This window comes from Heteronotia binoei, chromosome 5, assembly GCF_032191835.1.
Source record: "Heteronotia binoei isolate CCM8104 ecotype False Entrance Well chromosome 5, APGP_CSIRO_Hbin_v1, whole genome shotgun sequence".
Taxonomy (NCBI): Eukaryota; Metazoa; Chordata; class Lepidosauria; order Squamata; family Gekkonidae; genus Heteronotia; species Heteronotia binoei.
The window spans coordinates 108,672,200-108,687,037 of NC_083227.1; the positions used below are offsets into that span (position 1 = coordinate 108,672,200).

The 14,838-nt window shown below is 45.3% G+C and overlaps 1 protein-coding gene across 1 annotated transcript in view; it reads left to right on the forward strand.

Annotated features, from left to right (window-relative positions):
- Positions 1–1,450: 1,450 nt before the first annotated feature.
- The window catches only part of ZMYND10 (zinc finger MYND-type containing 10), a 28,864-nt gene continuing 15,476 nt past the window's right edge, over positions 1,451–14,838 (forward strand). Inside the window, exons 1-8 of the mRNA XM_060238303.1 lie at positions 1,451–1,582; positions 6,066–6,174; positions 7,532–7,648; positions 8,469–8,522; positions 8,747–8,899; positions 10,157–10,245; positions 10,836–10,936; positions 11,594–11,766. Of these exons, the coding sequence (XP_060094286.1) occupies positions 1,455–1,582; positions 6,066–6,174; positions 7,532–7,648; positions 8,469–8,522; positions 8,747–8,899; positions 10,157–10,245; positions 10,836–10,936; positions 11,594–11,766 (924 nt within the window). The 5' untranslated portion in view covers positions 1,451–1,454. The remainder of the gene's footprint in view (positions 1,583–6,065; positions 6,175–7,531; positions 7,649–8,468; positions 8,523–8,746; positions 8,900–10,156; positions 10,246–10,835; positions 10,937–11,593; positions 11,767–14,838) is intronic.

Below are 14,838 nucleotides of genomic sequence, written 5' to 3' on the forward strand. Positions count from 1 at the left end.
CCAATGATTGGTTGCACAATTCTAGCACTTTGACAGCCAGTCAAGGATATAAGTGGATTAGTAAGATATCAAAACTCAAGAAGAGAAACAGAAGATCAGTGCTGGCACTAGGGGTTCCGCCGCCCTAGGCATGCCCTTCCCTGTGCGCTACTAAGGGGGGGGATATTCTTTGCACTCCGGTGATGACATCATTGCACCAGCAAGCAGGCAAGCTGAGAGCCCCGGTGGCACACACAAATGCTGCTGCACCACCACTTTTCTTCATAGGGCAAATGTCTGTGCTTGTCAGAGGCTTCAAAGGAAGCCTCTGAGGAGTGCCCCGTTTTACTGCTGGCTGCTGCTTTTGGGTTGAAAGTAGCTGGGTGGGCAGCACCTTCCCATTGCACTCATCAGCTCTGACTAGTGCAGTGGGAAGGTGCTGCCGTCCAGCCGCTTTCAACCTGGCAGGCAGTGGTAAAATGGGGCTCTCTTTGGAGACTTCCTTGGAAGCCTCCGACAAGCACAGGCAACATTTGCCTTGCGAAGAAAAGTGGTGGCGCAGCAGCATTTGTGTGCGCCGCCAGGGCTCTTGGCTTGCCTGCTGGCTGGAGCAATGATGTCATCGTCAGTGTGTTAATGGGAATTTTTCTCTAAATTAGAAATTCTGGATACCTCCCAGAAACATGATGCACCCTCTTCTCTTCTTTCTTTATGCTTCCACCGCCCCCTTATTTTTATTCACTGCCCCTCAATTGCACCCAAGGCTACTACAACCCCCCTGAATCATTCCAGCACCCCCAGGGGGCAATATCACCCACTTTGGGAAACACTGCTAGACCTTTGAACACATGGAAGTGCAGCTTTGGATCTCTGCCACTCCAATGTGTTTCTCACTCTGGTTGCCAGATCTCCAGGTTGTGGCTGGAGATCTCATGGGATTCCCTGAACCATTCTCACCATCCTCAGTCTCTACCCAAAAACCTCCAGGTGTTTCCCAGTCTTGAACTGGCAACCCTAAACGCATGGCTGAAAGCGACACTGACCCTGCAAAGAACCTCTAGTGCTTCCCCCTATCTTGACTATCGACAGCCGCCTTACTTTTGCTCAGTTGCACAGTCGAGTCCAACTCTTTGCAGCCCCATGGACAAAGTCACGCCAGGCCCTCCTGTCTTCCGCCATCCTCCGAAGTCTGCTCAAATTTGTGTTACAAATTCCGAAATTCCACCTTACATCCGGTATTAAAAGGGATTCGGCTTTCCAGCGAGGGAGAGTGTAGCCTTCAGTGTCGGCTTCCACCTGGCTTCTGATTGGATTAAATCTGTACACGGTTTATTCATTTCTTCTGCATCTGTCGCCCGTCTTTCGTGCCAGGGAGGGGGCGAGGACAGTTAACTCTTCCCGGTGGGGCTGCAGTTTAGTCTTCTGCCGCTAGAGGGCGTAGGCATGACCAGCATCAACAGGCGGATCTCGTCTCCATGGTGACAGCGTCCGTCGCTATTCAGGCTGCGATGGAGAAGCCGTTGGCCGTTCTGCTGCCAGGCGAAGCTGAAGTTTTGATCCGGGAGTTAAGAAGCTTCCCGTTGCGGGCTATCGGAGATCATGGGTATGAGGAGAGCCAAGGGGTATCGGGTGAAAGGACTTGGACAGAGTCTCTAGAAAGCCATTCCATAGCGGTGGTAGCGCATAGTGTTCTAACGGCCGCCCTCCTAAAGGCCTAATCTGATCCTTATGGGCGCCGCGTTCTCTTTCCCGCAGGGCTGCTTGTTGGCCTTGAACTGAAAGAGACGATAGGATTTCCATCTGCATATCAAAGAAATTCAACAGTTCAAAACTGACCGTGCTGTGCTTCGCCTGTTGGGTTTCTATCTGACTGTATATTATTTCTTTTTGAAGTGCATTAAATTGTCCTCTCTCTTGTCCAGGAACCCAGGCGAGAGCAGATAAAAGGTCTAGCAGCCCTGTCAGGAAAGGAACGTAGAACAGAACTGCACTTTCCCTAGAAGCACTGTGCATGGAAAAGATAGAGACAAGATATAGAGACAAGTCCCAGAATGGAAGAAGTTACCAGAATGGAAATGAGTGGGTGGCTGAAGGGGGTGTTAAGGAGAATGAAGAGGGTTTTAAAAGGGTCTTGAGAGTGGGAGAAGAGCCTTCTCATTCCTGTAAACAGCTGAATGTTAAAACCAGGAGCAGAAAACATCTGAAGACCAATAATTTGAAAATTACTTTTTGAGGGGACAGATGTAAATGATGGATGAGTGTGGAAAACTAGTATGAACGCAAGCACCTGTTCCCAAGTCTATGCTGACAGTGCCTTCTTTGTGGCTAGTCCAGTAAGTCTCTGTTAGAATTTGGTCCTTTCAGTAACTGTACCATCAGAGACTGGAACCATGAAGAGACAAAACAATTCTTTCTGTAATGTGTGTGTGTGTGTGTTTCAGGCTTGCAGAAAACTTATATATATAAATTCATATGTATAAGCTAACCCCACTCCCAAACCATAATAGAAACATGAAATGAAAGGAATGAAAGCCCTTACTGGCTGTTTCTATACAGCAGTAACTGTATGGGCAGCCTTCAAGGCTAGGATTCTGTCAGTAAATGGTTGGGGTTTCCAGGCCTGTTTTGGCCTTGGAGGGAGAACTCATTGGGTCAGGCCTGGCTTCAACCACTGACAAGCTTAGCTGATTGATACTATTCAATAACAGCCACCACACAGAAGCCAATGTGGTACAGTGGTTAGGGTTTCAGACTAGGATCTGGGAGACCCAAGTTTAAATGATTACTGTGCCATGAAAACTCAATGGGTGATCCTGAGCTAGTTATACATTCTGTTTTTAGGGTTATTGTTGTGAGAATGAAATGGAGGAGGGAAGAGTGATGTAAGCAACTTTGGGTCCCCAGTGTGAATCATGTGGGGTATAAATCAAGAAAATTAAATAATAAATATAGCTGAAGATTGGGAACAGATAACAAGCAGGCTGCAAGGAGGAGAGAAGAAGGGAAGGGAAGAGCCAGAGGAGGTAAGAGCTTAGTGGTTATACTAAGATCTGAGACCCAGTTTCAAATCCCTATTCTGCCATGGAAGCTTGCTGAGTGACCTTGGTCAAGTCATTCTCTCTCAACCTAATGTACCTCTCATTAGACTGTTGTGAAGATAAAACAGAGGAGGGGAGAATGATATGAGCTGTTTTTGGTCCTTGTTGCGGAGAATGATGAGGTAGAAAGGAAGTAAATAAATAATTTAAAAGCTGAAAGGGGGGTAGGTAAAGGAAACCTTAGTTGGTGACTAGGAAGGAGAGAAGGAAGCAGGGATGTCAGATAGGACAGGGGAATTCCTGGAAGACAGAAAGAAGAAATAGTATGAAGAACAGGATACAGGGATAAATGAAGTCATCCCTGCAAATTCTTGTGGGTTCCTCATCTTTTAAAATATGTTTGATTGGTGAAGATATGTTGTTAGTTGTCCCTGAGAGCCAAAGTAGGCATTATGGAATTCACATGTCTGACCAATGGACACCAATGCCATTCTAGAGATTAATTTTACCATTTAAAAATTCAACAAGGGCTGGATTCTGATTGCAGTGTTCCTCCTCCAGCCCCTTTCAAGTGCTGAAACAAGCATTCCAAGGTGGAATGAGATTACCTGGTCCTAATGTGCACCGAATCAGGATCAGGCCCTTGTGGCATTTTAAGCGGCCATATTAATCTCTAAAATGGTTTCTAGTTCCACTTTGTGTATTATCAGAAAGGTGAAATACAAAATATTCCAAATAATATCAATAGATAAACTAAGAGGCATCACACATATTCAGATAAGATAATACTACAGGGAGAGATGTGCCTCTGCATATAAATATCAGCTTTGGGAAAACTAGGTCTTTATAGGACTAAAACATTTCGTATAGGTTTAAGGAAGCCAGAAATGTGTTTTTATGGAATATTCTAAAATAAAATTTAACTCCTGATAATCATGCACAACTTGTGAAAATACTTATCTTTTGATGTTGAAAATATAAGAGTTTGCCAGTGGTTTAGATAGAAGATACTGGATCACTTCTAGTCCCAAGATACCAGGTTGTTTAGGGAAATTGTGGCAGTGCTGTTGTAGCTGCTACCGTCACACATTAAACTGGTGTTGCAGAGATTCACATATTAGATTTTTCTGCACAGCTGTATCTTGGGGAGAGTCCAGAGGGATATGTTTGAAGAGAGAGACAAGGGAAGGAAGCAGCTTCCTTTCATATATTAACTCATCTGTAGGCAAATTTAGAAGGAAAATGGTGTGGTGAAAATTGGTTTTGTAAAACTGATTGTAGTATTTCTTTCCCAAGTGGTGAGAAGTCCAGGAGTTTAATTCTACTGGATGAGATACTTATATTATCTTTGTAATATCTGTCTTATTTACAAATATGTTTTATTTACAAAGAGAGCATTTTAAAAGCAGTGGGCTCCAGCAGCAAGCAGCGTAATCACAGATACTAGACCAGATACTAGACCGAAAAAGAGCAGCTATGTAGATCCTCTAGTTCAGGGGTCCCCAACCCTCGGCCCGGGGACTGGTACTGGGCCGCAGCCTGTTTTCAGTGGGCCATGCAGCCTCGCCGCCCCCATGGCCAAGTGGGAAGGAGGCAAAGGCAGCATCACTTGCCACTGCTGCCGGCCGCCCTTCCTTTCCCTTCCTGTTCCTTTGCCTCCCGCCCCCCTGAGCCTGGGCTCTGCAGCCGCAGCATGCCTGCCTCCTCCTCCGTCACCTCTTTCTCTTCCCTTCCTGTTGCCTCCCCCCCCACCCCAGGCCCTGCCGGCCACGGTATGTCTGCTTCCTCCTCTGAGCCCACCACCGCCACCCGCCTCCTCCTTCCCTTCCCTTTCTGTCCCGTCGCCTCTCCCCTCCCCCCCAGGCCCTGCCAGAGGTGATGCACTGTGATTGCGGGTGACGGTGGGTGGAGAGGCAACGGAACAAGACAGAAAGGGAGGGGAAGGAGGGGGTGAGCACTGTGGGCCTAGGGGGGCGGGAATTGAAGTGCTGCAGGGGCTGCCTGCCTGGGGCGTCACATGCCCTCCCCAGGTAAGGGTGTTGCATTCTGCTCAGGCCTGTAGCTAATCAGGGACCCATGGGGCCTGCCCCCCTGATAGTTAGGGGACTCATCCCCCCAGGCTACCCCTCTCTTTCCTGTGTTATTTAAATTGCATTCGAGGGCTGCTCAGGAGCAGCCGCTGCTCTCTATAGCATTTAAAGGGTCCACAAATCAGCAGATCAGTGGGGTCTAAATCACACAGGAGGGACTGCAGGAGCAATCATCAGCTTCCTGCATGATTTAAAGGGGCCCCCCAAGCCCCCTAACTACAGGGCTGATTCTGCTTCACAAAGAATGGTCACATAGCAGCAGTTAACTCAGCTTTCAGATTAAGCATATTGGTCACAATCGAGTAGCTTTGGAAAGTATGGTTCCATTCAGTAGAATATAGAGTTGCCAATCCCTAGGTGGGGGCAGGGGATCCCCCAGTTTGGAGGCCCTCCCCCCATTTCAGGGTCATCAGAAAGCGGGGTGGGGAGGAAATGTCTGCTGGGCACTCCATTATTCCCTATGGAGACCAATTCCCATAGGGTATAATGGAGAATTGATCAGCAGGTATCTGGGGCTCTGGAGGGGCTGTTTTTTGAGGTAGAGGCACCAAATTGTCCGCATAACATCCAGTGCCTCTCTCCAACATATCCTCCCTGTTTCAAGAGGATTGGACCAGGGGGTCCAATTCTATGAGCCCCAAAAGAAGGTGCCCTTGTCCTTCATTATTTCCAATGGAAGGAAGGCATTTAAAAGGTGTGTGGCCAGAACTCCCTTTGGAGTTCAATTATGCTTGTCACAACTTGCTCCTGGCTCCATCCCCAGAGGCTCCTGTCTCCACCCCCAAAGTTCCCAGATATTTCTTGAATTGGACTTGGCCACCCTGGTAGGAGATAAAAGGAATAACTAGGGAGAAGAGGTTGTGGCAGGCTAAAATGATAGTGTATATTCCATGGCTTGGAGAAGAAAGGGGACACTGGGTAGGATCTGGGTACTAACTTCTCTCACCATACCTCCTAGGTGGTTTCATCAGCATGAGTATATTGAGAAGCTGAACATGCAGGCCCTGCTTAGTGCTTCTGCTGGGCATGAACAGCTCCTTACTGAACTTTTGGTGAACTATGCCAAGGTAATGATTGTACTCACATATGGTCCAGCATGGGGTGGCCAAACTGCGACTCAGGAGCTACATGCAGCTCTTTCACAATGAGGCGACCTCATTATAAACATAACTTTCATTGTACTTGAAGGATTGATTTCCATTATCAACTTTGTAATCTTTTGCATTAAGCCTGTGGAAGCTTCAGAGAAACGGAGGCAGAGAGGCGCCGCCTTCGAATGTCTGCTACTGTTGGCTTTTTTCTACAGCAGTTTGACTTGTGAAGAAGACTCTACTTTGCCAGTTCTTGGCTGAAACCATTTGGAGGCCTATTGGTCCCAAGAAAGACTGTGCATATTATAATACTTCACCTAATTTTGTCCTTATAAAGGACTGAGCATACTGTATGACTTCACCTTATGTACAATTCACTGCTTTAAGTGGTTGTTTATGTTTCCTTTATAAATTTCAATGAAAATTTGTTGATTATATTGGAGGCTGGTTTAATCACAGAACCCTTAGGGGCTCCCCTGCTAGTCATTTATCTGTAATCCCCAGGTGGGGGCAGGGGATCCCCAGTTTGGAGGCCTTCCCCCCACTTCAGGGTCATCAGAAACGAGGGGGGGGGAGGGAAATGTCTGCTCGGCACTTCATTATTCCCTATGGAGACTTATTCCTGTAGGAAATAATGGAGAATTGATCCACGGGTATCTGGGGCTCTGGGGGGGGGCTGTTTTGTGAGGTAGAGGCACCAAATTTTCAGGATAGCATCCAGTGCCTCTCCCCAAAATACTCCCCAAGTTTCAAAAAGATTGGACCAGGGGGCCAAATTCTATGAACCCCGAAAGAAGGTGCCCCTATCCTTCATTATTTCCTATGGAAGGAAGGCATTTAAAAAGGTGTGCGGTCCTTTTAAAAGTGATGGCCAGAACTCCCTTGGAGTTCAATTATGCTTGTCACAGCCTTGCTCCTGGCTCCACCCCCAAAGTCTCCTGGCTCCACCTCCAATGTCTCCTGACTTCACCCCCAAAGTCCCCAGATATTTCTTCAATTGGACTTGGCAGCCCTATTCCATACTGAAGCTACAATCCTATGTATCCATCCTTGGAAGAAAATCCTATTGTAGTCAATAGGATTTATTTCCAGCTAAATATGTTTAGGATCAGGATATAAGAGAAATGGGGAGGCATCATGTTCCTTACATACAAGCACATGCTTTCTAAGCAAATATGTTTTGCCCTCTGGTCTGTAAAAATGTATAAGTGTGTATGCAACTATTCTAAGGCACTCTCTCCCAAGTCCTCAGGTTTTTAAGAACTTAACTCTCATCTAGATCTTACAGTCCAAACACTTCAGCTTAAAAGATCTTGATGATTTTTCTATCTAGATACCAACCCTTGTTGAGGAATTAATCACTGTAGAGATCTGGAAGCAGAAGATCTTCCCTATACTATGCAGACTGAAGGATTTCAAACCAAAAAGCACCTTTCCAGTATACTTGGTGGTAAGTATGCAAAAGGGTGCATATGCAAATCTGCACTACGTTATGATTTCATATTATTACTCCTCCTATGCATCACAAAACTTATTGTTTCTCTAACATGTGTTTATCCTGTGAAACACTACTTCAAACTTGGAGCGCATCACTGAAAGCAACTGTGGTTTGTAAAGCAAGTGCAAGCTACAGTTTGCTGGCTTGGATGTATAGTCTACTACAAATCTTGAAACAACTCACAGGATACAAATGAGAGGGACAGGAGGACTGAGCATATAAGCCCCACCTCCTTCAACACTGATTAGGTCAGAACCAAGCTTGATGTATCATAAGAAATTCTTGGTATGATAGTGTTGAGAAATGATGCTTCTACTTCAGCAGACTAGTTTGGCTTGATTTTGTTATGCATGTTCCTGAATTATCACTAAGAAGAGAACTTATACTACTTATACTACAATCTTTTGTTTTCTTTGCCGGGAAGGGGGTGGATTTCTGTGAGATCAGTTTTTTTGCCAGGCTTCCATACTGTCTGGTCAAGGGGTCTGTATCCAGAGGGCTGCCCTTCTTTGGATGCAAGTGAAATATACTGTACCTTATTCTGAATACAGAATATTCATTTATGCTTCACATTCCAGATTGTAATTGCTACTCTGGTCATAACAAACTCATGCTTTCATTTGTATTCCACCTGTTAGTTTACATCAGAAACATGACACAACAACAGAATGTTATTTAATTTCTTGCTGTATCCTATTTTGTTTTCTGGCAGTGGCAGTGACTGTACTAAGCTCCTACTAATGTATGCTTTATTATATTCTTTCTTCCTCAGTTGCATCATGAAGCTTCAATTATTAATCTTTTGGAGACCGTGTTTTTTCACAAAGTAAGTGGACCTTAGACTATGTGTATGACCTAAAACAATCCAAACAGTAGTTTAGATCACTGCAGATAAACTGAGTTTTTAATTGTGACAGTAGATTAGTGGAGCATGAAAGATTTTCTGAGGAGTGTCAAAAGAAAAACCACTTTAAGTTATGATGTGCTTCCCTCCCTTTTGGAAAATGGTTTATATTTCTTCCATAGAATTTAGGATTTTTTATTGTACAGGAAATCTGTGAATCAGCAGAGGACACCATTCTGGACTTGATAGATTATAGCCATCGGAAACTGACTCTCCTAGCAGCTCAAAGTGCCTGTGGAAAGATTCCAAATGAGAAAAAGCTTCACCCTGAGGATCTTCAAAATGCTTCATCAATGCAGGTAGCATAGGTTCCCACATCAAACTGGCCTCTTTTGGTTAAAAAAACAAACTCTGGGCTGGCCCAAGATTTTTAAACATCCTAGGTTGGAAATCTGAATGGTGCTCCATTATACAGAAATATTTGTGTATCCAAAGTACTGTGCAAAACTGAACCCCCCTCCCACTACAACCTACTGAGTCTCATGAAATACCACTAGGGGGTGGGGTGGAGAGGCCCAGGAAAACCTATCTGCAAAGATTCAAAGAATTCACGATTAGCCTCCAGAATGCATATTTCTGTGATTTTGTCCAGATTTGCACTAATTTTTCATAGATAGAAGAAAGAAAAGTCTTTGGAGAGATGCAGATGTTTTTCAGAAAGAGTTTCATTTCCACTGGGAATCTCTTATTAACCTTGTGTCTTCTTCCAATTGAGCAAACCATTCTAACTATATTACCTGTCTCTTCCTTAAAGCAATGCAACTTCCAGTGCTATAGTTCAAAGTTTATAGAGCCAATGTAATGTAAAGGTCAGAGTGTACAACTAGGTTCTGAGAAACCCAAGTTTGGATCCCCAGACTGCCATGGAAGCTTGCTGGGTGACCTTGGGTCAGTCATACACTCTCAGCCTAACCTTCTGCACATGGTTGTTGTGAGGAAAAGATGGAGGAGAGAACAATGATGTATGCTACTTTGGGTCCCCATTGTGGAGAACGATGCTATATAAATGATGTAAATAAAAATACATACATTAATACTTGTTCATTCTGTGCTGTGACTCAGCCTGATCATTAATGTTTTACTCTGTATAATTGCAGTGAGCTAGGGGAAAGAATTTATATTATCTGTCCTGCTTGCTTTTTCACTTGGAGAAGCACTTGCCAGGACTTTTGCATGATTTAGGATCTGGATAACAAAATATACAGTTGTTCCACCAGGTTATTTTGTAGCTGTCATCTCTAAAGAGATACATAACTGAGTACTAGTTGTATGTTACATTTTTATGTAATAAGTGATTGGGCCATTTGAGAACAGGACTGAGACAGCATTGCCAACCTACTAACTTCTCCTTATGTAATCTCCCTTCAAACCTTTCACCTTCTGATTATTAGAGACAGGACACATTCACATAGCCATATGTGTTATTTTCTTTGGCCTTGAGGAAACCAACTTTAAAAGACTTGAGATCTCATCACATGCACTTGACAAGAGTGATGCTTATGCCTTAGTGGTTCATCTGAAAAATCACACTATGTTTTGACTTATTCTGCTTTCAGGAGTTAAAGAAGCAAGCAGAAGTGATGGAGTTTGATATCTCATTGAAAGCCTTGTCTGTGTTTCGTTTCATCACAGATCAGATAGAGAGGTATGTTGAGTATGTTCATAAAGGATGAGGTAAGTACTTGGAGAAGAGATTATTTTCTTTTAAATTGCTAGTCTCATCATTTCAAGGGGTTTTGAGGCAACATTTCTGACAGTGGGTTAATGGGTTCATACATAGTAAATAACACACTTTGCAACTGATTTTTTACTGTGTAAGAATAGCAAAATCTACTTGCAAACAGTTGCCATGTGAAAGCACCCAGTATATCACTAGGAGCTGAAGATGAGGATCTTCACATTGGTATGAACATCATTACTAAAAATCTTGAATGTACCATAATCTGAAGAAAGGGTGACTTTCATGTTTTGTTTAGTTTTGTTTGGTCAGACCCACTAAAACAATTGACTGTACCAGTCCTGATACACTGGGTATGGAAATATAGTTGTTTTATAATAATAGCACTGGTAAAGATTCTTCCCTTTTTGGTGACACACAGCTGTAACTGAGGTCTTAATTTTTGTCACTTGCATTCTGCATGAAGTATTGGAAGTCTTGAAGAATTATTTAAACTGATGTATTGCATAAAATGGCATCTTCAAAGCGTTTTCTTTTTTTGCAATGATTTTTATTAGTTTGCCAGTGAGTGCAATGACAAGAATGCTGAATACCCACAACTTTCCATGTCTCTTGGTGCAACTGGTAGAGCATTGTCCATGGAGCTGCTATGAAGAAGGTGTGTATAATGGGTGAAGAGACTGCCCTAATCAAGAGAGAATCAGTGTTTCTAACATCTAGAAGAGTCAGTGAATACTGCCATGGTTCCAGTTTCTTTGTTTAGCTGTATGAAGGAGTGAGATGGATTTAAAGGAACTGATTATTCTCTTGACATCTTTCCTTCATTTGCTGTAAAGATGGCTAGATTCTTTGTTGTCTGTGGGCTCAGCTTGGTATGATATCAGGATGGACTAACCACATTTCCGCCCCCACCCCCTGTTGGCACATATTAAATGCCTCACATCATGTTCAATATGTACCTTTTTAGCTGATGATTTTCCCTCCCCTTCCAAGGACATACAATCTGTACTTCACTTCACATCCTGTTATCAGTTGTTCCTTTTAGTGTTCCCTATTATTCCTTATTTGTCTTATTTTTTTAATCATAGGTTAATTTTTCATGTTACTTCATTTCATGTTGATTTGTCCCTTACTACCCTTTATTGTCTTTTGCTTTTTTCCTCTGCTGCTCTTTTTACCTTTTAAAGAACACTCATGCAAAGATAAGGCAGCATATTTGACAAATGTGACTGGAAGCAACAAACTGGAGTGTTTGTAAGTTTGTCTTGTGAACAGGAACCTAAGATTCCATGTATGTCCGTATTGTTTTCCTCAGGGAAACTGAAGAAGTATGAGAATGGGGCATGGTATGTGGTGCCTCATGAAGATCATATAAAGATGACTAAGTTGGATGGACAAGTGTGGATTGCTCTCTACAACCTCCTCCTGAGCACAGAATGCCAGCGCAAGTACAACTTTGATAACTTCAATAAAAGCCAGTTGCTGAAGGTAAAAGGACTGAAGAGCATAGAGCTGCCAGTTCCCTTTACCTTTCTGGTGGGGGCCTTTGGGGGGCATTCTGGGGGATGGGTGGGGACGCAAATAGTGTTCTGGACCACTTAAAAATTAGAAGTGGCCCAAAACAAGAAATGGCTGGCACGACTTGAGTGGCCCCTATGGGGAAGCAAAAGGGACCACTCAAATGTCTGCCAACCATTTAATGACCAGTTTCTGGGGGAGAGGAGCAAAACTGATAGCTGAAAAAGCTTTCTGTTAGCCTAAACTAGCTGCAAGCCACCTCAGTGATCAGGGTCGCTAAAGAATAATAATAATAATAATAATAATAATAATAATAATAATAATAATAATAATAATAATAATAATAATAATAATTTTTATTTCTATCCCGCCCTCCCCGCCGAGGCAGGCTCAGGGCGGCTTACAATATGTCATGATATAATATCATGAAGTGACAATACAAGTAAAATCAATTCACAATAAATACAAATACGAATATAAATATACATTAATATTAAAAAGCTAAAAAGAATATGGTGCTACAATCTCTGTTTATCCTGGCGGCGTAGTATTCAGTTTGGTCACGTCTTGAAGGCATCTTGGAAGAGGGCAGTTTTGCAGGCCCTGCGGAATTGGTTAAGGTCCCGCAGGGCCCACACCTCCTCCGGGAGCTGGTTCCACCATTGGGGCGCTTTTATGGAGAAGGCCAGCTCTCTAGTTGTTTTAAGTTTGGCCTCCTTAGGCCCAGGGATTTCCAGAAGATTTTGTGAACTGGAACGCAGTGCCCTCTGGGGAACATATGGAGAGAGGCGGTCCCTGAGGTAGGCAGGTCCTTGGCCATATAGGGCTTTATAGGTAATAACCAGCACCTTGTAACGAACCCGGTACACAATTGGCAGCCAGTGCAGTTCCTGCAGCCCAGGCCACACGTGTTCCCACCGAGGTAGTCCCAGTAGCAGCCTGGCTGCTGCGTTCTGCACTAGCTGTAGCTTCCGCGTTTGGTACAAGGGCAGCCCCATGTAGAGGGCATTGCAGTAGTCTAATCTCGAGGTGACCGTTGCATGGATCACTGTTGCCAGGTCACCTCGCTCCAAGAAGGGGGCCAGCTGCCTTGCCCGTCTAAGATGAAAAAAAGCGGATTTGGCAGTGGCCGCTATCTGGGCCTCCATTGTCAAGGAGGACTCCAGTAGCACTCCCAAGCTCCTGACTTCACGCACTGGTACCAATGGCGTCCCGTCAAAAGCTGGAAGGGGAATCCCTCCTTTTGGGGCGCTGCAACCCAGGCAAAGGACCTCTGTCTTCGCTGGATTCAATTTCAGCCCGCTCAGCTTGATCCAATCGGCAACGGCTTGCAATGCCCGGTCCAGATCTATAGGGGCATCATCAACGGCCCGGTCTCCCATCAATAGGTAGAGATGGGTGTCATCAGCGTACTGGTGGCAACCCAGCCCGTGTCCCCGGGCAATCTGGGCAAGGGGGCACATAAAGATGTTAAATAACATTGGAGAGAGAACTGCCCCCTGAGGCACCCCACAATTGAGTGGGTGCCTCTGAGATAGCTCTCCCCCAATCGCCACCCTTTGTCCCCGACCTTCAAGGAAAGAGGAAAGCCACTGTAAGGCTAACCCATGAATCCCTGCGTCGGCGAGGCGGCGGGTCAGCAGCCGGTGATCGACCATATCGAACACCGCCGATAGGTCCAGCAACAGCAATACCGCCACACCACCTCGATCCAGATGTCGCCGGAGATCATCCATGAGGGCGACCAGCACCGTCTCTGTCCCATGGCCCGGGCGAAAGCCGGACTGAAAAGGATCTAAGGTGGAAGCGTCATCCAGGAAACTCTGTAGCTGCAACGCCACAGCCCTCTCTATTACTTTGCCCAAAAAGGGCAAATTTGAGACCGGCCGGTAGTGCGCCAATTCGGCCGGATCTAATGTAGTTTTTTTCAGGAGAGGGCGGACCACTGCCTCTTTCAGAGGGGTTGGAAAAAGACCCTCTGAAAGAGATCTATTTATGATGTCCCGTATAGGACATCGTAGCTCCTCCTGGCAGGCTTTAATTAACCAGGAGAAGCAGGGGTCCAGATCGCAAGTTGTTGGGCGTGCAGCAGAGAGGATTCTGTCGACTTCCTCCAAGCTGAGGGGGTCGAAACGATCCAGGATCAAATCCGAAGGCAGGCACGGAGCCTCGAGTCCGCTTACTGTATCCAACATGGCGGGGCAGTCGGGGCGGAGCGATTGGACTTTGTCTGCAAAAAATTTCTCAAAAGCCTCACAGCCTATTTCCAATTCCTTAACATTTGGCTTGCCTTGCGGCAATGTAGTTAAAGTCCGAATTGTTCTAAATAATTGTGCCGGGCGCGAATTTGCAGACGCAATCTTGGCCGCAAAGTATGTCTTCTTTGCGGCCTTGACTGCCATCTCATAGGACCTCATAAATTCTCTATAAGATGCTCTAGTCGCCTCATCGCGAGTACGTCGCCATTGCCTCTCTAGCCGTCTGAGGCCCTGTTTCAGCTGGCGCAGTTCCGGGTTATACCACGGAGCCAGTCTGATCCGGGGTCGCAGAGGGCGCCGAGGTGCGATCTCATCGATGGCCGTAGAGAGCCGGCTGTTCCAAGACTCAATAAGGCCCTCGAAGGGACCGCCAGAGGGCCAGGGATCCCGTAGAGCCATCTGGAACCGTTCCGGATCCATTTGGCTCCGTGGGCGAGCCATAATACGCTCGTCGCCTAAGCGGGTTTGGGATGGAACATCCACACGAGCCCTGAGAGCAAGGTGGTCCGACCATAACACCACTTCTGTAGTTACATCGTCCACCGTAACCCCGGCCGCAAAGATCAGGTCTAACATGTGGCCAGCCTGGTGGGTGGGGGTTGTGACAAATTGAGAGACCATAGATTTATACCCCACCCTTCTCTGAAGCTGTCTCAGAGCGGCTTACAATCTCCTTGCAGCCATTTGAGTGGTCCTTTTTGCTTCCACACTCTGGGGCAACTTCCTGGTTTTACTGGAAGTGGCCTGAAAAACCTCATTTTGGGCTGGGATTTTCCCCACTAGC